The sequence below is a fragment of the Agelaius tricolor genome, unplaced genomic scaffold (assembly GCF_023055355.1).
Source record: "Agelaius tricolor isolate 1412-34295 unplaced genomic scaffold, bAgeTri1.0.p SCAF_6, whole genome shotgun sequence".
Classification (NCBI taxonomy): Eukaryota; Metazoa; Chordata; class Aves; order Passeriformes; family Icteridae; genus Agelaius; species Agelaius tricolor.
The window spans coordinates 45,148,771-45,173,964 of NW_027269266.1; the positions used below are offsets into that span (position 1 = coordinate 45,148,771).

General features: G+C 40.3%; 1 protein-coding gene across 1 annotated transcript in view; it reads right to left on the bottom strand.

The window, feature by feature from the left end:
* Positions 1-2,791: 2,791 nt before the first annotated feature.
* The window catches only part of TBX20 (T-box transcription factor 20), a 34,621-nt gene continuing 12,218 nt past the window's right edge, over positions 2,792-25,194 (bottom strand). The window contains exons 5-8 of the mRNA XM_071429958.1: positions 22,473-22,631; positions 18,936-19,012; positions 7,809-7,918; positions 2,792-3,486 (exon numbers count right to left, since the gene is read on the bottom strand). Coding sequence (XP_071286059.1) covers positions 3,146-3,486; positions 7,809-7,918; positions 18,936-19,012; positions 22,473-22,631 — 687 coding nt within the window. The 3' untranslated portion in view covers positions 2,792-3,145. The remainder of the gene's footprint in view (positions 3,487-7,808; positions 7,919-18,935; positions 19,013-22,472; positions 22,632-25,194) is intronic.

Sequence of the window (25,194 nt, forward strand, 5' to 3'; positions counted from 1 at the left end):
CTACAGGAAGGTGAGAGGGACATGGAGCAGAAACATTGTGAGGTGGCAAGACCTCTTCACTGGACATCCTGTGGCCTCTGTGAACTTCATCCCTATAACCTCAAATCTCTGCAACAGGTTTTGTAGGTAGGACTGTGAGGAAAAAGAAGAGGAAGTAAGGAATGGACATTCCTCACTATGGACATACCTATTGATCTCATTCCTGGGGAAATCTGTCACAAGCTGCCTTCATTCCCTTGCTTGTGACCTGCCTGTGATTCCGCATTAGTGGGCAACCCAATGGGTTTCTGTTGCAAAGGAATTAAACCATCAGAGAGAAGCACAAGGAGGGATGAGCCCACTGGGAGAGACTTGGTTTGACTGGAAAAATCAAGCTGTGGATTTTGACAGATAATTTGCATCATCTGTAATACAAAATTCATCAGAGAGAATTTGGAAGAGGTGTTGGCTTTATCATGCTTTTATATCAAGACAGCCTACTACCATGTTATTTCAGATATGAATCACATTTCATTTGTAGTGGAAAGCCCTTTTCTTTCATTTAATATTTTTTTTGTAAATGAAGTTTTCAAAATCTGGTTTCATTCTCCAGAAAGAGCCTGGAGAATTTTCTCTGAGACAGTATAAGGGGCATTTCTGCATGCCAAATATTGGTGTTCTCAGAGCAGGGACTGGGACAGGGCTGAAAAGATTGTGCAGTTTGTTTTTGTGAATTTGGTTAATGAAGGAAGGTGATGTATGAACAGACTTTATGTCACATGTTGACCATGTCTAAATCAGCCCACGTGTCTCAAACTTGTTTCTGGAGTCATATAAAAGTTGCCTAGTCACTTGACCCTTTCCTGATGGAAGTATCAGCAGTAAAACTGCTGGCTTGAGTTCTGAACCTAACTGTATCCCCTGAACTCCAGATAAGTTAATGAAGCCGCAGAAGGAACCAGATAAAAGAAACAGAATTTCCCCACAGGCTTTAGTGCACGTCATCCTAGGGTGTTCTAACAGAAGTCAAACAAGTGAAAACTTTCTTCCAAACCTCTTCTTATGTTTCTGTAGAGTCATGTTAACTTGAAGAATTACATTCTTGTAGGGTCAGTATCACCTAATTTCCTGAAAAATAGGGGGTTTACCTCAAAACCTGGTCTAAGTAGGCACAGTCTTGCAACATGCACTTTCCCTGTGAATCTGATAACCTACAGCAAAATCTAATAGTTGGGTACACTAAGACAAATTCAGTGTCTGATTCCGAGTCATTTAAATACTGCGGAGCTTGGCCTGTTATATTAATTTATGGAACTCCTTCTAGCACGTCTGAATTGTAAATAAATTTTCATTTTTATTTACATACAGAGCACAGGAGTAGCAAATTGGCCCAGGTCAGTTTTCATCAGCAGGTCCAACAGCGATTAATGGGGAATTACGGTGATATTGCAGCTAACTTGGTTGGAAAGGTGATTGAAATGGCCTGCTTGAGAAGATTTTGCATTCTAGAAAATGCAATCTAGCTACTAGAAAATACATAATGGTGGTCTTTTTCTGTGGAATGCATATGCCTTGCCTTGCACTTTGCAGAGATGGGAGGAGGTGATTCAGTGTACTGCACTCTGCTTTTTACCATATAACACCAATACAGAATGGTGAAAAGCAGAGGACAATAAATCTCTTTTGTGTTCCAGCTCTACAGAGATCTGTAATATATGAAATTATATATGCTAGTTCTCTTTTGTCAGTGGATGTATTATCATCTATAGCTTGGATGCAACTCACACAGAAACTCTGTGTCAACTTATTATTTACAGTTGGAATCCCAGCTCTTGCCACACAGAAAACCAACATCACGCTGGTACTCTCCAGTAGTGCAAAGGATTCCTGCTAGCTCTCTGCAGACAAGGTCATTATTTTCTTATGCCTCTATAGCTCCTCCATGGCATCAGACACAACGTACTAGAAAAAGGGGACAGTACTTTGAACGAGAGCTCCAAATACTAACTGAAAAAAAGTCAGACGTGAATTTAAAAAAACTTTCATGTGAAGTTCTGTACTGATATTTTCCCAAGGTAACTCCACCATTCTAGTGGGACATGAAAAAACTGGTAGTTCAACCCTCATTTTCCTGGCCAAGGTGATGCCTTGTATAATAACAGCCATGACCAAAACCAAAAAAATCAGAACAAGTGGAAAGATACTTCAATGCCACTCATACCAGTCCATTAATTATAGTTTGATCCAGAGAGTCTATAGACTGATCTAACCTGAAATTGGGGTAACTTGGTACACATGTGCAGCTGGAAACAGGTCTTCAGTGGTACACACAACAGCAACAAGCACTGCTTTAAAATTGGAAATCTTGGGTTTCTAAGTTTAAGTAACAGATTTTTATAAATCACAATTTTTCTTCATTATATCTTAACTGACAGTTAAATTGTTCCTCCTTGGATATAGGACAAACTTCCTTTTAGACTGAAGGACAGAATACATTATTACTACTACAGTCCTGTAACACAGTTCTTTTTTTGGAACCGATAAGTGTTTTGTGAAAGAAACAAAGAAAGAAAGACTTACTAATAACGTTCTCTTTGTGATTATAGTAGCAACTAAGAAATACTGGTTTTGGTGAATATATGCCAGTCTTAAAAAGGACAGTGGTCTTCTCCACTTTGTCCTGTTTTCAGCAAATGTATGCTGAGATAGCCTAAAACATGCTCAAAGTTATAGCAATACATTATTCTGTTTAGATGCTCATCAGTCACAAGAAGAGATGAAGATGAGTAAGAGTATTGCCTTTTCTAGAATTCATCTAGCATATGAAAAAAGACCTTTAGACCAATTAGTTTGTACACTGCTGCTTAAAGATAATCTCTTTCCACTATGTATAATGCACCTTTGGAACAAGCTGCAGGTGACCAAAGATCCTGGGGACTTTGGGGTCCATTTTGGCTGTGTTACACATAGATCTGTGAGCAGCTCCAAGCTGCGTGCTCTCTTCTTGTGATCCCTCAAGAGAGGAATCTGTATCCACAATGCATTTTCTTAGCTGGTTTGTCATGAGTTCAGCACTCCTGCCACAGGCCTTTCAGGAAGGTCCCTTGTACTTTGTCATAGCAAACTTGCACATTTAAAATCTCGCATTCCTCTTGCCGCACGTCACTCATACAAACGGTGTCATCACTGCTGAAGAGTGACGCAGTCCTTGGATAGCTGCATAAGGACCCTGCTGAAAATAATGGTGGTACCTTGGCATGTGGAAGGATGGGAAAGTGGGGCCGCTACCTTGCATGGAGCTGGCTATAGCAGAGGGTGTAAGAGGCATTCCCAGGCGGCTGTAGGGAGGCAGAGATCCTTGGATCGGGTGAGGAATGGGTGTAGCTATGGATGCAGTGCTGGTACCCAGGGCACTCAAAGACTGTGGATGCTGAAATCCTGGGAAACTGGTTGAAGAGGAAACCCAGGAACTGAGGGACAGGTTATCAGATGTTGTGAAGGCTGACCCTGCAAGCAAAGAGAAAGAATACCTAACATTGGCACACAAAGCTGGTAAAGTAGTGAAATGGAGGAAATGAGTCCTTCACAGCAAGCCAGGTTTCAATGACCAATTGTCATTGGAAATACTTCCCATATACTTCAGTCTTTAAAATGTTATTTGCTGGTTGCTGTCCTTTATCACTACGTCTTAGACAAATTTCCATTTTCAGAAGCTGGTTGCAGTGGTTTCAACAGTAAAATCAGCTTTGCACATTGAACATTTTAGATATTAAACACTGAAGCACCTTGTAATGCTGTGCTAAACTGAAATATCTCCTCTCACAGGGAAGTTCACTGTATTACATCCCTGTTTTGAAGAAGTTCTTGTAGATTTTTACATCAGATCCTTAGTAGAACTGTTGTTTTGGTGTTTTTTCCCAAAATTTCAGTGTGGCAAAAATGCAGAAAAATGTAATTGGCTCTACACGTTTTCCCTTTTTTTAAAACCCAGTAAAACCTGTCATTACTACATCTTTCCAGTCAACCTGATTCTTTCCAGAATATAGAGCAAGAAATCCTAAAAACATAAATGTCAAAGTATTTGTTGTTTTTCCCACTGTGTATAGTACTCTAATAAAGAGCACCAGTGCTAATTCATAGTAAGAGGTGCAGAACTTGCTCTGAAGGTAATTATCTACTTTTGATCAAATGTTAGTGTTGTGTTTGTCATTTTGTGTTGGGTTTGGACTTTAATTTGAAAAGTTTCAAAACCTATTTCCACAAATCTGCCAACTCTTTAAAATACTTTCCGTTTCCTGAAGGTTGAAGAATCATTAAAAAAAAAAGAAAAATTATTTCTTAAAATTAGAACTAATTACATATGTTGACAGTAAAATTTTGGAGAAACAATAATTCGTTTGGATAACTACACATGGTCATTTTCAAATAATCTGATGACTGTGTTGTCCTTCATCTCTGTAGTTCCTATATGCATCTGGTCATCATCATATGTCTGATTTCTAGAAATGGGAACTACAACAAAATGCTATAAATAAACTCATTGTATTGCTCTTTAAATTATAATTTACCTCTTGTCTCTTATGTATTTTCTTACTTGACCAGCTTTCTTACTTTAGAAAATAAATTCATCGGAAAGAGGATTTGATAAAATATAATTTCTATTCAGTATTGCAAAACATTCTGAGACAACAAATTTTGTAACAGGTGCTAGTTTCATAAATCTAATTCAAGAAGAGAGGTTCATCCAAACTCTAGAATGAAAACATATGAAGACATTTATCCATCAAGGAAAACTTACTGGGATTCAGTAAAGTAACCAATCATAGCCACATACTCAAACCAAGCTATAAGCAAAAAACAACAGAAATAAAAAGTGTATATTGTTGGGGTTTTAAAAAAAAAATCATAAATCTCTTACGGGATATATCCTCAAGCCATGAATTATTTTTCCTCTGCTTAAGGAAACAAGTAAAACAGCCCAGTAACAGGAAAAATAAATTGTGCCAAATTAGCAGTGGAGATAAACTTGAACCAAATCCTGGTCCTATCGCTGAATCAAATCCTAACTGCTGGGAAATTAGGATCCAGAGCCAAACTCTAAATATGACACATTACTCACAGACCACAGCAAAACCCTTGACAAATCAGAGGGTATCTGAGCATTGCTGCACTACAGGGAAAGCAGGGTGCAAATGTGGATTTGCCCAGAAGGTTTTCATTTGTCTCTCTTTCCAGGTGGCTACTATGAATCCTGTGGATGTCTGTGGATGTAGGCACAGAGAAATTATGCATTAAAGAGTTTCCATTGAATTTATATATTTCCTATTAGTTAGTTCCTTTGGAATTAGACATCTTGTACGGTAGGTTAGCTGCTTCCATCTTTGGATGGCTGAAATTTGCTGAGCAGAGAATGCTCTGGGAGGGTGCCTAGGTAATTACCAAGTCTATCACTGATATTTAATTATTTGTTTTATGCAGAATAAGGTATGTGATTCTTTCTTATGAATGACTGTGAAATGATTGTAGGGCTGGAACATTTCTCCTGTAAGGAGAGGCTTAGAGAATTGGGCTTGTGAAGTCTTGAGAAGAGCAGACTTTTGGGACACCTAATTGCAGCCTGTCAGTGCTTAAAGCAGGCCTATGAGAAAGCTGGGAACAAATCTTTTACCATGATCTGTCACAAGAAAGGGCTTTAAAGTAAAAGTGGATAGATTTAGACTAGATATAGGAAAGAAATTTTTTACTGTGAGGGTGGTGAAACACCGGTTGGTGAAACACAGGCTGCCCAGAAAGGGGCTGGATGTCCCATTCCGTGAAATATGCAAGGTCAAGTTGGATGGGGCTCCTGATCTAGTTGAAGATGTCCCTACTCACTGAAGGGGGGCTGCACTACATGACCTTTAACAGTCCCTTCCAACACTAACTGGATGATTTAGTCCAATGATTTTCACAAGGAACTTCCTCAAGCATCCTTTCCTGCTCCAGCTGATTTGGTCTCTAATTGCAGCTTAGTACTCCACATACCACTTTTGCCACCACCAAGGGAATTAGTACTTCTGAGGCAATCAAGGTCTCAAAGAGCTTATAACACACACCACCCAGCAATGCATATGTACTTGGCTCTCAACTCTTATTTTTGTGGGGGAACATCCATCAGTTTTGCATGCAAGGTAATTTTAAAATTCATTGGCAGAAATGAAAATATCTACGGAATTCCAATAAGAACATTGTTTCTCTCCTTGTATCTTGGAGGAGTTTTCCTTATTTAAGGACACTAGACCTAAAGAGAGAGCAAAGGCAGTACCAGTTGCTCATGTGTAAAAGCAGTAAGATTTACCTTCTGTGCATGTCTCTGGTTGCCCAGAACACTCACGTCCATGTAGCATATGGCTCCCAGATTAGAAAAAAGTTCTTTGCCATGATTCACAATTTTCCTCACTTACTCATTTGCCATATTGCGAGCAAATGCAGAACTGTACCCTTTTATTACACAGAAAATTAATTGTCATAAAGTAGAATATCCCCCATGACACCTTTCTAAGGACTCTCTTCTGAAGAGATTTAATGGCCAGCTCTCATACTGAGGTTCACCTGATTCATTTTGTCACTCCCAAGGGAGGACATCATACTAGGGAGAAATTTAATTCTTGAAGAGAAGGTGCTTTGCTCTGAGCACTTCCAGCAATGGAAAATTTAATACTGTCTTCAACAACAGCTGGCCTAGGATCTAAGGTGACATGAAGCAAGGTAATTCCCCAGAACTGTGCGAAAGGATGGCATCATAGCAGGTGAACTTGCTTGAGAAACTCCATAAGCTAAGGACCTGCTCTTAGAATAGATGTGTAAAAACAAGCCCACCTAATCACATTTTGCTGAAGAGCAAGTCATGGTTAAAAATAAGTGTGTTTTCCCTGCACAAGTCCACAGAGCTCATGACCAGAAAGAATGCTGTTATCTTAGCAGCACTGTATGAAGTTAGAGGACAAGACAAGGGCACTGCCAGTCGGAAGACAGATAGAACTGCTTTACCTCAAGTGGCTGTGGCATATCAGGCAGGTCACAAAGTCAACGTGCAAACTATAATGCAAGACAAGTTTTTGCCAGTCAGCAATCCTACAGGAAAGGTTTGAGATCTATTTCCAGTGGTTAATTGTGACAGATGCAATTTCTCCAGTAAGTATCCTCACAAAAATCAAGTCTGTCTTGTTACTACTTTTGCTACTGCTAATGCAGACAAGGTGTTTGATAAAGCATTTAGGGCTAATTGCTTCAGCAGGAACAGCACCTTTAAGAGACTAACAGATAACAATTAAACATCAATTTTTCAGGGAGCTACCAAATTTTCTTCCTGAGTAAGCAAAGCGGGTTAACCACAAGTGGGTTGAAGATGGTTAGGACTAAGTCCTCTGTTCACAGGAGGCTGGAGGGGCAGCAAGTGGCACATCAACATGGTGCTTTACAAGTGGTGTGGAGCCCAGCTAGTAAGTTCTGCCAAGAGATGGAGAGTGTTAACTTGTTCTCAGCAATGAAGTAGTTCTCAGTAATGAAGTTTTCTGGTTTGCAGATATCTTGAAGAGGAAGCAGAACTAATTCTCTCCTGATGGCAAGGATTATATGGTTGTCTCTAGAATGGCCTCCTGAATTGAACCACCCACACCAGTGCTGTGGGCACATCAGATGTCCCAAAGAGGCAAAAGTTCATTATATGACTGCATGGCAGAGAGACACACCAGAGAAATGCTTTAGAGTACCACGGTACTGCCCGTGGTCCTGCTTTTCTCAAGCATAACTGAGTCACCCCAGTTTACATCATGAACACAGTTTCCTACCTCTGCTTTGTGTTGCCTGGCTGTCATCTCCAAGATCATCTTCTCCTCCATAGGTCCGAATCGGGGATCGAGCATAGGAATGCTTTTGGATAAGACTCTCCACACTTTCCCTGTAAAAGGAAACAACCTAATGTATCAATACCATCCCAAACAGCAAACTGTTTTGTTCAGGTAAATACAATGCCTTTTTCTGTCCAGATCAGAGCTTTCTCACACAGGCTCTCCAAAGTTACTTAACAAAAGACTTACCTCATAGCATGACATTGGAAAAGCCAGATTTGGCCTGCATTTTTTTCATATTGCAGATCACCACTTACCAGTTTCTTCAGCAGAGTGAACTTCCTACTGTGCTTCCTGGATGTGGTCTCAGACAGTGACTATCAGACCAGCACTCTTCATAAATTTGAAAATGCAAACTCTGCAGTTATTTGTGCTGAGTGATGAGTCTGGGTTCAAAGAGACACCTGTGGTCCAGCTCCTTTCAAACAAGCTTTTGCATCACACATGACCACCTCATTTTCTGCTTTCCCCTTTTCCTGAAAGCAGGGGCAAAGATAGGTGTGTCCAGAGACAACTCAGCTCTGACTATGCTCTCAGCATCACAGTGGAGGGCAGTTTGTAGCAGGAAGTCTGCAGATACTACTGATCTCGTGCCACGTCTATTCTGGGAGGTTAGACGTGTCTGCCAGGCCCCTGCCTTGCTGGTAGCACAAATCACTGAAGTCACCCAAACCATTTTTAAATAGAAGGAAGGCGTATCTGCACGATAAGCCTTAGTAGTTTGTAAGGAAGATCCAACCTTACACATACCAAGCGCATTTCCATGTAAGTAGGTGGCATTATACCAAAGATGAAAATGACCTGGGCACATTTCCAAAATGACTTTGACCTTCTGTTCCTGTTTAAGAAATCTAAGTAGCAATAGTTGTTTAAATTTGCTACTTGATGAATGTTTTGTCTGAATTTACCATTTGTCCATTCATACTTGCTAATGCCCTTTGCTTAGAGAGTGCTCCTGTTTCAGAAATTCCAAGGAAAAATATTTTTCGAGTAACATGATAAATCACAGTGGCACATGTTTTCCTTTCCTACAGAAAGTCCATTATGGTCATTTTGTCCTTGGTCTATCACTGGCATCATTACTTATGCTAGTCTCCACAGAAAAAAATAAATAAAAAGAGGATCTTATCAAAGTGATTTACTTGTGTCAGGATTGGAAATGGACTGAAAGCAATGGCAGTTCCTACATAGAGGATGATATAATTGGATTACTGCCTTTTAAGTGATTGAAAACAGTAGGCATATCAGGGCTATCTTGAAGAAGATTTTCCAAAGAAAAAGACAGATGGCATTGTTTACATTATGTGCTGAATGCCTCTTGAAACATTAGACTTTCTTCTGAAGCAGAATGTGAAATGCATAGAGTTTTACTTGACCAAAAGGGCTATTTCATATGAGTACAGCATAACAGAATAACAAATTAGACCGGTGTTGTCTGAATGATTTAGATACTGGTATATAAACATATTCAGAATCTAGGAATTACTAGTCCATCAAGGTCTGAAAAATAAATTTAATACAGGTGATTGTCTGTATTGTCTCTGTTGACTTTATTTCTAGTAAGGGTCTGCTTATAACAGCAGATATTACAGCACATAATAATATCCTGATGCAACAGAAACAATGCAGGCTGTAGTTTTAGCACAGTGGGCCAATTTCACCTCTAAAACATTGGATCCAATGGCAGCTTGGGGATAAACTCACCCCAATAAATTTACATTTGAATTACCTACAGGGATTTAAAGCTAAATCAAATGCCCACAATTATTGCAGACTAAATTCTTTCCAGATGGGTTTGTATGCTAGACAGAGAACTCTATTATTCTATATGGTTGTCTTCTTTTAAAGGAAAAAGAGAGATGACTTCTTAGTGAACCCTGAATCTGCAAAGTTTGAAACCAGGGAACTATGTGGTAGGTTTATTTATTTATTTTATGATGTAGTGTTGCAGATAGTATGCAAAAGGTTTTGGAAGATTAATCTCATTCATCGGCACAAGAGGCAAAGGTTTTTATGGCAGAGGGAATGTGGAAACTTGGATCAGGGAAAGCAACTAATCTCACAGTCCTCTTGTGCAGCTGAGATTTAATATTCAAAACTGTATGAGCTTATCTTGACTAACCACGTTGGTTGTTTATGCTATAATCACAAAACACCTACTGAATTTTCATTTTAGAGGTTGAGGCTGTGACTCTCATCCTGAGTGCAAAGCACTGAGATTCACACCAGAATTTAGGCACCTGCCCCCACAGTCTCCAGGTGGCTCCTCTTCTTTCCACATACAACACATATAAACCTCCAAACAGACTTATAAAATGCAAAAGGCTGAGTGCACCTAAGTGTGCAAAAGGAAACAGGAGAAAAAAAAAGAAGCGGTGTGTTTTCTCCACTCAAAAGGCATATCTCTGAGTTATCCTCCAAGCACTGTTTCTTCTACTTAGGAAAACAAGAGCAGTAGTCTTTCCTTCCCCTTGTGTTTCAAAGGAAAAGGGTGTGGTGCCCTCTGCACCATGCTGCAATATTCCATCCTCAGAGAACACCACTTGGAGTCTGGATAAAGAAGAGAGCCGTAGCAATTCATTTAACCTATAAAAATATTTGGATTTTCCCACATAGGTTGGAAAGAGGAGACTAACCTACTCCACCCTTTAAAGACAGAGGTGCCTCAGGACTTGACTCCAGCACGGAGACGTAGGAGGAAGCAAAACTTTAACAACAAGACTTAAGTGCCTGTGAAATCTAGTTCAAAATGCAGGAGCAAAGCTGGCAATCTGGAATACAGATTCCTTCTTATAGGGTACAAAAGGACTTAAATCTCAAAATATTTCTGAAAATTCTCCTTATGGAAGTATGAACCCTTTAGGTTATCCCAAATATGGTGCTCTGGAGAGTGGATTAATAAAATACATTTTTTTCAAATCCCATAATATTACACAAACACTACTAAAAGGGAAATACATTATTACCTCTGGCTTTTTAGTTTTGTATGCAACATCAGATATTTCAATGTGGTTTCAAGGATTTATGGAAATAATTTTATAAATTACTGAATCATAAATTAATATTTGCTTCTTTATGATTCTATGCTTAATTTCAAAAAATAGCAAGTGAAGAATATGGTGGAGGGTTTTTTAAAGCTGTCTTTGCTAATTTTTCAGCATTGTTCCACAGTAAACATGTTATCTGAGGAACAAAGTGACTTCCAGTAACTCAATACTCAACTTCTGTCCTGTTTCTTTGTTTGAGATCAGAGACTTGTTATCTTATACTGGGACCTAACAATTTTTAATGCATCTAAGAACTCCACAGTTTCTTCTATTAGCAATAAATTAGCATTAAACCTTGTTCTGAGAGAGATCACAAGCTGCCAATTGAATAAAGGAAAGATGTCTTCTTTCTGTCAAATGTTTTTGTGTGGTCTACCAACAAGTTCAGTCTTCCATGCTGTTCTTCAACTCACAGATATCTTGGCAATACACAGAGGAGGGAAAAGCATGCCCATACACACAATATATTACTATGATTAAGTTCTGCAAGGTGTACAACTGGATAATAGTAGGAGATGACAGGCTGGAGAAGAGCAAGTTAGGGACTGAGCTGCTTGAGGAAAAGGATCCATGAGCCAAATGGAAAGGAGAAAACTAAGCTCATATTGGCAAGCACACCCACAGAGAAGATGCTGAGGAAGAACAAATGTGAAGAGAGGTAATAGGAAAAGGAGCTCTGGCTGATCCCAATAATCTGCATTCCAACAGAACCACACTTTGAGCCCAGCCCTGTCAATAAACCTTATTATGAATGAAGCACTTGTCTCCTTTGTCCAAGAAATAAAACAGCAAAATTTGAACCTGAAATCAAGGCATGTGAAAGGCTGAAAGAATTCATCAATTAGAAAGGGTTTAGGGTGCACAGGGAACATCTTGCTATTCTGCAGGTTCTAACCTCTTGATTAAACTCTTCACTCTTGCCTCTGCTGGCTACTGATTCTAAAACGAAACTTCTGGTTACGACTGCTTTGTGTCACAGAGTTCCAAGCTGAGTCTTTGGCCTTGTTTAGCTAACAGTGCCCTGTATGGTGCATGACCAGTGCCCTGGATGTACAGAGTAGCCTCGAAGGACCAAAAGATGGGAAAAATCCTGATGTTACTGACAAATGATTCACTAACACTTTACAGACCAAACCCAAGATTTGCCATGGATTTGAGCTAGGAGAGGGCAGAGAAGAGAGTTGGCTTGGTAAGTAGCTGAGGCTCTGTGTGAGGGTGCTCACTTTCCTTTGCTGTCAACCCAGATTACAGAAATTCTCTCAGGAGATGATAAAGTCCCAGATTACCCTGAACAGGATCTTTAAATCAAGATGAAAGAACAGAGCTTCTTTGGAGGTGGGAGCAGGCATCTCTGATGTAATTTTTTCTGCTCCTTTTGCTATGACTCTACTTCAGCTGTTCATGCACAGCAGCCTGGTGATCACCACAACCCTGATTCTGAATTTGGCAGAAAGGAGATGGAGATGGGAAGCCTACCTTCTCCCTTTGGGACAAAAATGCTTAAGACAATATATTTAGTGTTGGTGAAGGTGTCAAGAAAGCTGATTCAGAAGTAGCTTGCTGGATACCAGGGCATCCAGTATCTATCTCAGATCTATACCATGGCTACAAAGAGGGTGAAGTTTGGTGTAAGGGGCAGCCATCCCTTCCAGTGGGAGCCAGGATCAATCTTCTTTGAAGACAACATATTAAAGTCAAGCTGTGGTGAGAAAGAGCAAGTGGCTGAGCCAGGCACTCAGAATTTTTGTCTTCTGCACAACTAATGTTTCAGGAATGACTACAAGAGGTAAAAAATCCAGAGCAGAGCTGAGAAGCCTCTTATTATTAACTTCTTTTTTTTTACCCCTTGCTATCCAAGGGCTAGGTATGCAGAAAGGTAAGGATATTCCCAGAATCTGCTCCCTGTTCCTGGTGTCATGGGGTTTGCTTTTTTCTACTTTTTTTTCCTTGTTCTTTGAAAGGAAAGGCAATGTCAATTAAAAAAAATAAATTAAAAAAAAAGGAGGAAAATAGTAAAATAGTAAAACTGACAATTGTGTTTTGCTTGACCATTCCAACAAAAAGAAAAATACAGAACAGAACAGGATATAAAGTGTATGAATTATCAGTTTGCAGCCTGAATGACTTCTTTAGTTCTGCATTTCAAAGGTTTCCTTTTTTTTTTTGTAGCTGCCAGTTAGTATGTTTGGAAGAAAGCCCAGATAACAGAAGATGTCAGAAGTGAGGTGAGGTGAAGACAGATGGAATAAATGGGCTGAGAAGGCACAAAAATAAACTTGTCGGAAGTCACACTGTAATAGGACTTTTTTTTAAGGGAAAAGATGACTTATTTGTCCAAGACACAAGTGCTAAAAACAAGTCTCTAAAAAAAAAAAAAAAAACCCACACAAAAAAACCCCAACAAAATAACCCAACCAAAGAATAAAACTCCCCCCAAAAAACCGACAAAAACCACTCACCTCCTGAAAAACCAAAACAACATAGCAGGAAGAGCAAGTAGATTTCTGTAACAGCAGCTACAGGTGAACAATTTATGCTGTCAGAACCACTGTTCAGATATCACTCAGCCTTTATGTCCCTCTGGCTTTTATTTGCTACTTTACATATGCACAAACATACAGGGGTATTAATTTTCTACATATACTTGCTCTTACTGGTAGACGGAGGCTGACCACAGGAACATAGTTCAGGTTGTGGATGGTTCATGGCATGGACCAAATCCTTGAGCACAACAAAGTAGTTCTGTTCCACTGCTTAGGTTAGAACGGAGCCAACCAGGGACAAAAAAAGGCCTACAGGCTACAGTAGCTCATGTGAAGTGGCCCAAAAACTCATCCAGAGCTGCAAAACCCTTGCACACAGAGTCAAAACTGCTGGGCAAGTGTTGGATGGATGCATTACTGCAAGAATTTATACAGGAAAGAAGGGAAATGAGTCTTAAATTAGGAAAAATGTAGGGTTTGATGATTGTAGAAGAACAAGTGTAGCTCCACAATGTTTACTGTCACCCTCTCAGTAAAAATCCAGCACTTGTAGGTGAGCTGAAATATGCATGGATGTGACAAAGACTAGCTGAAACCATGGCATGGGAAAAGTAATGACATTTATGAAGGGGCATGAAGTTATCAATACACTCACACCACTTCTCTCAATTGCAAATAAAAATGAGAAAACTATCTTACATAGCCAGCCCCGTGGAGCTCCACTTCACCCAGTGGAGCAACCATTTCTTTCTGACTGTAACCAAATGATGAGAGGTGAGTACAGAGAAGTCCTATGAAATTGTAGGGGGAAGTCTCTGGAAAAATTTCTCTGGGGTGGAAACCATAAATCTGACTTGACACCATCCCCACCTGTTATGCCCACACTACATCTGCATGAAATGAGGGGAAACAACCAGAACAATATTTTTATACCATTTTGCATAAGTAAGGAGATAGATAACAGAAAACCCAAGTGGAAAATGAGCCAGAGTATGAGTGTTCAAAAACTTGGGAACTAAAGAGGATTTAAGTGGCACAGGGGGGCTTTCTGCTGGGTGAAAAGGAACAGTTGCCTGGCTAACAACAAACAGAGTCAGATGAACCAGATTTGAAGGGAATAATTCAGGTGTTTAAATAGGCAGGTAGTGTTTCAAGATTTGCTAAGGCATCCAAGCCAGCTGCAGTGTTCTGGAAGGGATGATGCAGAAAATAGAGACAATCCACCCACCTATCTGGAGCAGCAGCTGAAGGCTGCTGGAATACTGGCATCTGGAATACTGGCACTAGGTACCAGGTGTTTATGCCAGAGTCCTTGGCATTTCTCCCTAAATTCAGGACTTCTTTTCTTGTCTGAACCCAAACATCAGAGATGATATCTCATGGCTGGTTGATGACATTCACAGACTCACAGCTGGCTGAGAATAAAGGATCAGCTGGCAGTTTGACTTATTGGAGAGCTGTGACAAAGCCCTACTTAACCATGGGTGTGGAGGTAGGTCATAGAGCCTGTATGTGTTTCTGGCTGTTGGCAGGAGGCTTTCAAGAGTCTGGGAAGTTCTTCTTCCAGACCAGCAACAGACAACAGGAATGGGGAAGAAGGCAGCTCAGTGGGGCGAGCAGGGAAGGGCTGGGAGAGAGGATGGCTGCGCTCAGCCCATCACTGAGCGTGTGGCTTTGACTGATCCTGCAGCAGGGAAGTGCCCCTACCCAGGCATTAGCATGAACTTTGCTTACAGCCTTGGAAGCCAGTGTGATGTATTTCCACATCTCAGAGATGAAGCTCCTCAGGGGAAAGTCTGGAATTTTATTACCATGCAAATCCAGTTGGGATGTTGCTCTCTAACTTCCCCACCCCCCATCCTTCCCTTCTCTACCTAAAATTACTTGGGCATGCAACCATACTTTTCCATATTTCCTCTTGAAGTATCCCAGAAGAATTATTGGACTTGTGCAGATGGGTATACTCATTTAACTCTCTCCTTAAATATCAAAATTCCACACCCTGAACTTGCCTATCATATACTTGGCTCCTGCTCTTGAAATTATCACCTTTTTCACTGGACTTTTTGAATGGTATGATGGTTTTATTTATCTATTTATTTTTAACAGGCTAATTCTTCACAACAACTCAAAAGATAATTCAGACTCAAATGAAAAAAAATTAATCTGTTGGGCTCTGCCTCTGCATCCTTTATGCCTGTGACAGTTTTTTCTTTAGCAGAAATGCCTCATTACTCAATTTGGCATCCCATAGTCAGCGCCACAGTATGCTAAGCTCCACATTCTGGTAATTGCTGCTAAATGTTCAATTTTTTCATTCACAACCCAGTGGGAGCCGTTTTATAGTAGAGGAGATGTAAATACCACGTAAAAAGATCAAAAGGTGAGTCAGAAACTTATCTAAATCCCAGTAGCCCCAGATAAAGTCTGCCACATTGCTATAAATAGATCACAAGTAATATAGGGAAAGGGTTGATTGTGATGGGAACCTTGTATCCTACAAAAAGTTCAGTATATACCAAACTCACCAAAAGATTTCTTTTGATAGTTAAAAGACTTACATATAGCTATGAGTACAAGGAAACCATTCTATGATAGGAACAAAAGAAAACACAGGGCATTTCAAAAACATTGCTGTTGCCTATCTCCTCTACTGCTGTGTAAATTTCACTACTTTTATATATATTATTTCAGCTCCAACACATACAATGCCAACAGATTTAATCCTAGAGGCATTTGCAGCTTGAATTTCTTACATAAGGATCGTAAATCTAGAATGGGAAGCCTGAAATCGTTAAAGTCACATATTTATAAAATCATATTCAATTAGGCTAAAAAAGTGCAATTTCTGTCATCATGTCATAAAAAGATGTGTTTTTCTCTCAGATCTACTATAAAGAAAAGCTCCCTATATTGTTACAGATAGAGGCTGTTTTCAATCAGTTACAAGAAGCAATCCAATTACTGGATGGTTTAGTGCAGTAACTGACTCCAGACTAATTTAATTTCTTTGGGTCTCTAAAGATCAATTGATCTGATTTGTTTCCCTCCCCAAAGGCTGTTTAGGAAAAAGCAGGCTTAAATACTTGGAAATGAAATACAAAGCTCTGTGTGCTTTCACACTACTTAGGTCATTTGGAAAAGCTAGAACTCAGGATAAATGAGTGCTCTCTTGGCCCCAACATCATGGGATGCTTTACGGGAGGCCATTAGGATCACCATGCCACACTGTAGATTACACACACACATGTGCTGAGTGCATGCCTGCTGAGGGAGAAGTGCAGGGAATTATTTTCACAGCTTCTAGAGAACTAGTCAATTTTCAAGAGCTGTGCAAGTGTGTTTTGGCCTTCACAGTCTTTTCCCTGGAAAATAAGTCTTTTTCTCCAGCAGTGATCTTATAGTTTCCAATTAGACTGAGCAAGAGTCATGCTGTCCTATTCAAGATTCACCTATTTGCAATTAATGTTGCAATGGACATCAAATAAGAAATTCTTTCTGTTGCCTTTCTTCCTATTGTCATTTATTTTGCTATTTCCTTTGCTTTGTTTTGGATTTCTTTAAGTGATTTTTCTGGTGCTAAGAAAATCTAGAGAACCAGTGGGAACTTAGAGAATGATATCTTCATGCGCCTGAGTATTTTAGTGGCAGAACTGAATAAACCCCTTAATATTTCTGCACCATTTGTTTGACTTAGGCAATTCTCAAACACTCTCTTACCAGCCCACTTGCCTGTTACACTTTTGTTATCTCATGACTTGATGTGTTGTGCAGCAGGTTTTGAATTTTTAAATAATATTGTAGTAGTAATCAGGGCTAAGCTTTGTAATTTAAGTCAAAAATCAGACCTCACCCAAACCTGGGCTCTCAAATCCAGAGTTTTAATGTAAGTTTAATAGTTTTCACAGTCTGTTTCTTGTATTTATTGTAGGCTTCACATTTGTCTGCCTTATCTTTTGTGGCAACATTTGTGCCTGGGCTTGGCTGCCTGTCTCAGGCTCTATTCTTACACTTATCAATAAACAAAAGGGCACTGCAGCTTATGCTCAGCATTTCTGACTCCATGCCATGTGCTGTTATAATAAGATGTCCTCTGGAAAAATTCCCTTCATATCCAGCACCACGATAGTCAGTTCATCTGCACAGAGGTAACTAAGTTTTCCTCCCAGCTTATCTGTTCAGACTCTTTCCACCCTTGCAAAGCTGTGTCGTTAGATGTCTCTTGTCTGTAAAACAAGGAAACCTCTTCTGACGGGTCCTTCCTTTACTATTTATTGCATACTAACCTGAGCTTGGATCTTGTTTACCTGAGTATTCTCTCAATACAGCAGGCCATGCTATTTTATTAAATGTGCCTTGTTTGTTTTCATTTTCAATGAAGGCTTTCACTTAAAAAACAATTTTCAACAACTTTGCAAGTGTGCACTGCAGCCTACAAGCTATCTTTCCACAAATCACTGTTCTTTTACCCATTTACTTGACAGATCACTTATGATCCAGTCTCTACTAAGGTGTAAATGATACCACTATTTTCCATCCATGGGCCTGCTTAGATGGATGTACTTTTGAACTGCTGTAAAGACTTTCTCTAGCTCTGTGGCTATGACTTCACTGAGCAGTTTGTCCCCTGCATGCACCTGTGAAAAATGATTCACAGATACATCTGGATATCTCCACATAGGAGCCTGGAGGGTTTTGGCCTCTCCAAACTTTCTTTCATGATTGTGTGCTCATAGGAAAAATTGGATGTGCTATATCCATCTCCATTGAGTTCTCTTCCAGCTTAAAGGACACAAGCAGCTTAATTTGCTTCATTTGCCAAGTTATTTGACACGACACCATAAAAATGTGACGTGCTGGAAAACTACCAAGAGATTGAAGTTTATTTCCTAACTCAGCTGTGGGTTAATGCTTCTGTCCCTATGGCAGCAGTTGCTTGTAATGAGCTGTACACACACAGAACAGTTTCCAGATAAAGCTTTCCCCTGGTGCAGCTTGTAATACAACTTTGGTGAAACAAAAATGGCATCTTTGTTGTCAGAGTGGGAGTTATGGGAGTCTTCCTGATGGCAGTAATTGCCCATTTGGTGTCTGGGACTGCTGAAGTGAATTTTGGGGTCTCCCCTCTCTCTTTTCCACTATGTTGAGCAGTGGGGAGCTGTAAAGATGTTTTTCACAGGACCACTGCCCTTGTTTCCTATTGACCCAATTCACAGCTCTCAATAGGATTAAATGGCATGATAAGAAAGAAAAGCTTTTCATTCTGAAGTTGTAAAACTGACCCTCTTCCCCCTTCAAGAAGCCCCCTGAGGAAGACAAATATATTGGCCCCAACTGGAACAGATGTCAAAACTCAAAACAGCTCTTTCTTCATAAAGTTTATAAGTATTTTTAAAGGATGTGGAGGAGTCTTACTATATGCAGCAAGATAACATTAAAATGCACAGGTTCTCAGGAGTTGAAAGGATGCTTTTCCTACAAACTCTCTCTTCTCTTTATCTTATCTGCATGGAACGTAAACAGAAAGTCCCCATTACCTCTCGATATCAGTGAGTCTGGAAGAGTCACGGAATCCTTTAGCAAAAGGGTTGCTGTCAATTTTCAACTTGGTTATCTGGGAACACAAAAAAGAGCAACGTTACACGAATACAGTGTCAGGGTACTGCAGTGTACAAAGTGTTGGCCAATCCATCCCCTGTGGCTTCACTGCCCATTTCATCCGCGTGCCCCGTGTGTGCTGCTCCTGAGACATTGCAGAGCTGAGGAGGAGGCAAACCAGGCTGCACTGCACATGTGGCAGGGGGAAGACCAAAGGGCATGGCAGGCTCAGCCTTCCTGCTGCCTGGAGCAGGAGGAACCCACCCATGGACAGCATTACAGCTTCCAAATACTTCACCAGCATCAATCAGGTTGTCTTTTCTACAGGCAGCACAAATCACCCTGCTAACAGCTGAGCATACTTGGTGGAGCTGCTCATCAACCAACACAAGCCCCAGCAACCTGATGCCACAGTTTCACTTCACCACCACCTTTTTTTTTACTGGTGGTGTTAAAAAATACTTAATTTCCAGGGAAATCTTCTCAGGCAGGCCTACCAGTCACCACATAGGGCCAGTTTGACTGGTTTTGTATGAAAAGAAGCTGAGGAAGGGAAGGAAAAATGTGGGGAGAGCTCAGATTAAAAGTGACAGAGCTTGGATTGAAGGAGTAACCCCACTGAAACTATCACTATTTTATCTCGAAAAACCACAGATCATGAATAAAAACTTTCCTCCCTTCTTCAAAAGTAGCTATAAACCTGACCACTCATTCAGTCAGCCTTTCCATTTTGAGTGAGCAACCCATTGACCAGGAATCCCTCCTGCCCCAAAACATCTGAGCTCCCCTTTGTGGTGAAACTTTTCAGGCATATGGTGGTGGCTTTCAATATGTTTTTTCGAGGACCAGGAAAAAAATGCACCATTGTTCTTGTGAAATTTTCAATCTATCCAACCAATTTAGATTTAGTGAATAAAACCTGAGACATCATTGTAATATTTGGATTTTCCAGCCATACTTCTTCCAAGAGCTAAAAATAAAATTTTAAGTGGGAGTTAGAGCTTTATGAGAGAAAACACAGGACCCGTCCTGCAGGGCAGTGAATGCCACCAGCTCTAGCTTAAGCTCATGAAAATCAACAGCTCTCAATACTTCATATTATGGGGCTTTGTCAGCCTGACTTCCTTCAAAAAAAAACTGTATCAAAGAGGCTACAACCTCATTTTTAATAACTGGGCCTCAAGACTCAGAAAAAAAGAAATGGGATCTTTTCCAAATCCTCTAACAATGAAACACTCTCATCAAACAAATATATTTCAAAATGGGGTGGCTTCTCCCCCAAAATAAAAACAAAATAATAAGGAGGACAAATATATATTTATATAAAATGCTAAAAAATAAAGAGGACAACTAGAAACAACTTTTAATTCTGAGAAAGAGGTCTTCTGAGGAAAACACAGAGAGGAAGGGACATTCTGACAAAGGGAAATTCTGAATTTCTAATTAAGGGTCTGTCAGTGGTCGAACACCATAGACCTGAGCGTTGGTGGAGAGTTTGAGGTTGTCTCATCACTTATATACAGCTGGTGGAAACAATCTTGAAGCCTTGTCACAAGGACCTTGAAACAGCTCAGAAAATTAGTTATAGGCTCATTCTACTTCCAAGACATCCATAAACCCTCAGCTAATGGTGATGTTGCAGAGTGGCAAGTTAGTGCCTCGCATCCAGTGAAGGTTTTTATGGCAGCATTTTGAAAACCACCTTGAAAAAAGACAAGCTCTAACTAGTTCCATTGACTGAGATCACTGACACACCAAGCCAACTGCATTACAGAACAATAAGGATGTCTATTCATCTCTTGAGCGTATTTTCACCAATCAAACTTCCATCTTCCTGATATTAAAGTTTTGGTATGACATCACAGAAGAAACTTTTTGTATCCACCAAAGCCAGATGAGACTCACAATCATTTATGGCCATATTTTTCCTGAGAGACTGTCTCACAAACAATCAGAGAACATCTGCTAGAAAGCATTTTAAAATGAAATCTGACCTACAATTCAACTCTGTGGCAGTGGTTTGACTGTTTAAATAAATGCATGCCCTTTAAATCTTAAATTATGAGATAGTTTGTTGAAAGTGTAATGTATTTAGCTTTTATCTAATAACCTCCAGAAATGTAATCAATCCCTCCTTAAAACAGTTCTGAAAGAAATGGCAAAAATGAAAAAAGGCTCCATTTTCATTAGTCATAAATAAAATGACAACATCAACCTCCAGGGGTTCCGGAGATGTTCCATTGAGAAATTTTCCAGGACTCAATGTATGTGCTTTTAGTTTAGAAACATCTCTAGTGTAAATATTGTCGGTAGACAAAAATCCATCCTACAGAAATAAATTCTGGGTTTAGCTGGTTTTGTGCCTGTTACTATTTTGCTGGTTTCTAAAGAAAGTTACATGGAAAAATCTAACTGCCTGTCCAAACATTATTTTCTTGAGATTGCCAGGTGCTGAGTATGTTTTCTACAGCATTCAGATACAAATCTAAGTCTAAATCAATACATTATTAAAGCCTTAAAGCAGGATGTAGGGTCTGTCATGAGGACTGACTTAATATTACTAATATTATCTTCAGAGCTTCCTTGGCACCCTATGCATTAGTTTCATTTTATTCATAGCATTTCAAAATTGCTTTTGCTTCATATTAGGAAATGCCTTCTTCTTTAAATAATCCAGCAGGTACATTACATACATCTGATGCTGCCTGCCCACAAATTGGGCAGTGCCTATATTTTTCTTAACTTGAGGGAATTAAGGAGCAAAATAAGTGGGTTTTTTTGAAGTACCATAGTCAGTAAGTCCTTAAAGCATGCTCTGAATCACACTGAAGGCAACAACGTACTTCCATTGACTTAAATATTAAAGTCCTATCCACCATCAAACAGAGCCTCTGTTCTCTGATTGTTTATAGACTTCCTAAAATTACTCATTAGCAATCCATTGTTATGATCTCCTCCATTTTGTATATATTATTCACTGGCATGCAAATTGAAATTCAAACATCTGGATGTAATTTGGGCAGCCTCTGAAAAGCATATCTCTGAGTGATTTTCCCTACGCTTGAGCTTTACAGCTTAATTAGTCAACTTTTTAAGCCCATGAAATCATCATGTGCAAACCAGAATCTCTCTCAGCTCATAGCTTGTGACATGAAAGATCACTGTAAATAAGAACAGTTCTTTAATGAGCTATAATTAGAAAATGACTAAATGTTTATATGCAAGCAGCTTTGTATAGACAGAGGGGAAGACAAAAGAAAGCTTCCTACTTGCCATTTTTACTCTCATGAATAATTCTTACTGCTCTTTGAAGTCTGTACTACTACTGTATCTTCAGGAATTACTCATGAATATGAATAAGATTGGCATGGAAAGGTAGCTTATAGCAGAAATTTTCCTAGTTTAGATTGGGCAGAAGAGAGTTTTTAGCAGGGTGGGATCTAGTTACATCTGTGGAAATTAGCAACTCTACTCACCAATTGATTCTGGTAGGCAGTAACAGCAGTAAAAACTGTCTCTGGAAAGATGAATGTTCTGAACTCTTCTGATTTCAGATTTAGCAAAGAAGCTGTGTGATCCTTCTTCTTAATGATGTGCACCCTTGGCTGGTACTTGTGCATGGAGTTCAGAATGATCTGCAAGGCAGAATGACAGAGCACTGTCCTGAGAGGAAGGTTGACAGGGCCCTTAAAGGCTATAAAACCATGGGGGGAGGGGGGGAGGGAAAGATCTAATTAACACTACAGGGGAAGAACCTGAAATCTACCCAGCCAGGGGCTGATTTTCAGAGCAAATTCTCCAGCTCCTTTGAGCAGTTCCAGGAAATGAAGGTGGAAAAGCAGGCATCCCAGAAGCTAGTATCCTCTCACTCCTACGCCACTGGTGAGCATGCATTTCTTGAGGCATAAATACCTGTTCCTACAGGTGAGGTGTTTTGCATACAGAATTAGTCACTGCCAGAGTGTGCCCTGGTTGGCAGGTGTGACTATGTAACTCCTGAAAGCTAATGGCCAAGAGCCCCCACTTGCAAAAATGCACATGTGCAGAATGAAAACAGCCACAAATCCCTCAGAAAAAAAATTATGGAAAAAATTAGACCCATCCAAAAGCCTACCAGCAGCAGCACAAACCATCTGACCAAAAGTAAAACTCCACGTAGCCTTTCACTGTGGCAAACCTTTAAAACAAACTCCTTCGGGGGTGCTCGTCACCGCAGACTACCAAAAATGAGAGCAAGGAGGGAAACCAGTACGGAACCCCCAAATGACTGGGTTTTGCTATTCTATCCTCATTAATAATTGTTTACGAGCTCCCAAAACAATTCTAAACCCAAGGTACCAACCAACCAATTTCAACGTTCACTGGCGTCAAACCAAGAGTCCCCCTTGCTTTAGTTACCACTGGCTGGAGGCCTGTTTGGCGGTCTCTAACCACAGTATTACAATATAAGAATTAAATACAGAGCTCAGCTCACACCAGCCCTTCTTTTGGATATAATCACAGTCACAAGACAAAATTGGCAATGGTGTGGGTGGTTCTATTTTGCAGGGGCCATAACGACATTACAGTCAGCTCCCTACATCTGGAATAGCTAATGTGCATTCCTCAGGAAGCGTTAACTTCAGCTGAAACATAGCAGGAGCAGTGCAGTATTTCATGCTAAGTCAATGAGAAAGGTTGCACATTGCATTGGAGTGGAGAGCTTAGAGACAGTTCTATCATGGCTACAATTTCCATCAGTGTTTTTCTTTGCTGCTCCTTTGGGGCCAAATATTGGAAGACTCACTCTCGGACTTGGGGAGAGGCACAGAGCAACAAGAAAGACATTGCAATGACAGTGAACCATCATCCTAAAAGTGTTGCATGTTTGCTTTAACCAGCTCAGGTCCTTTTTCAAAGCACTTCACCATTTTGTATAGGAACACACACAGTGGCCATGGACCTTGCCTCCTTAGCACTATTCCCTCTCTTTGTAAAATTTTTGTCTTGTCATCCTAGTTAGTTGGAGTGCTCTAAGCAGATGGAAAAGACATTTTACAGCAGGGTGTGTGGATGGTGATGAGCTTACTGAGGGGTCGGCCCACAGACCTTGGTGCTTTCCATTGCCTTTCATGGCCACGATATCCACACCAAGGCATTACATCTGAGCAGCAGTCAGGCAGAAGGAGGAAAAAGTTGAGAGCAGCTCCTACACATGCCCTTTCCTTTCACTCCTCTCTGAATGCAAATTGTGATAAATGAACTACATTTCTCAAACAAGACCATGTAATCCTTCATGAAAGTTTTCCATAAAATAGAATGCACATGGATAACTTCCCTTGCAATGGTACTCTACATTTCTCGTTCCCACCAGAGGCAAGTCTGGTCATTCATGTACAAAACAAGTACTGAATGCAGCCAGGAGGTCACAAAACACCCATGACCAAGGAAAATGTCACCATTTCCTTCATGTGAGGGTCTGTATGTGTAGTTGCCCACCTCCACCCCCACAGAAGCTGCTGGTGACACACAAAGGCACTCCTTAATATCTGTGTTAGGACCATATAGAGACAGCCCAAAGGAGTGAGATCCAAAGGGTGTTCCTCACAGAGCAGACTCCAAGAGCAGCCTCAAAGTCCAAGCAGTCCCCTCCTGCATGGTGTAGCTATCAGAAAATCCCTTATGCCAGCTCAGTGACAATCCTGCTGGCATGTCCCAAGAGGTACCTCAGGTGCCTATATATTCCTGGCTGCCCCCCTGCACACACTTGCTGGCAGCCACAGGCCCTCAGCCACCCCATCCACCTTTGTGCTGACAGCCTGAATCAGGGGAGATGACCAGGATACCTCCTTACAGGATCCTGATTGCTGTAAGGCAAGGCAGGTTTGTAGGCATGTGGCTCCCACTGGCTACAGACCAGCCACCAGAGGCAATCTGGATGCCAGCTGCAAAATTTCGAGGTGGTTTTGAATTCAGGAACTGTGCTGTGAGTGCCACTTCCATATTCACCAAATAATAGCATTACCATGTAAAGTTTTCTTTCTGAAAGCACTAAGGTTCCTAACTTGTGCCTGGTTGACTAAAAAAACGTGGGCATAAATCCTTGTGGCTATTCCATGACCCCTTTTCAGTTTTCACAGTTATTTATTAAACATGTTCACAGCTTTGAGTTTGCTTTTGCATAGATTCATGTGTTTGAGTAAATGCCAAAAATAATGC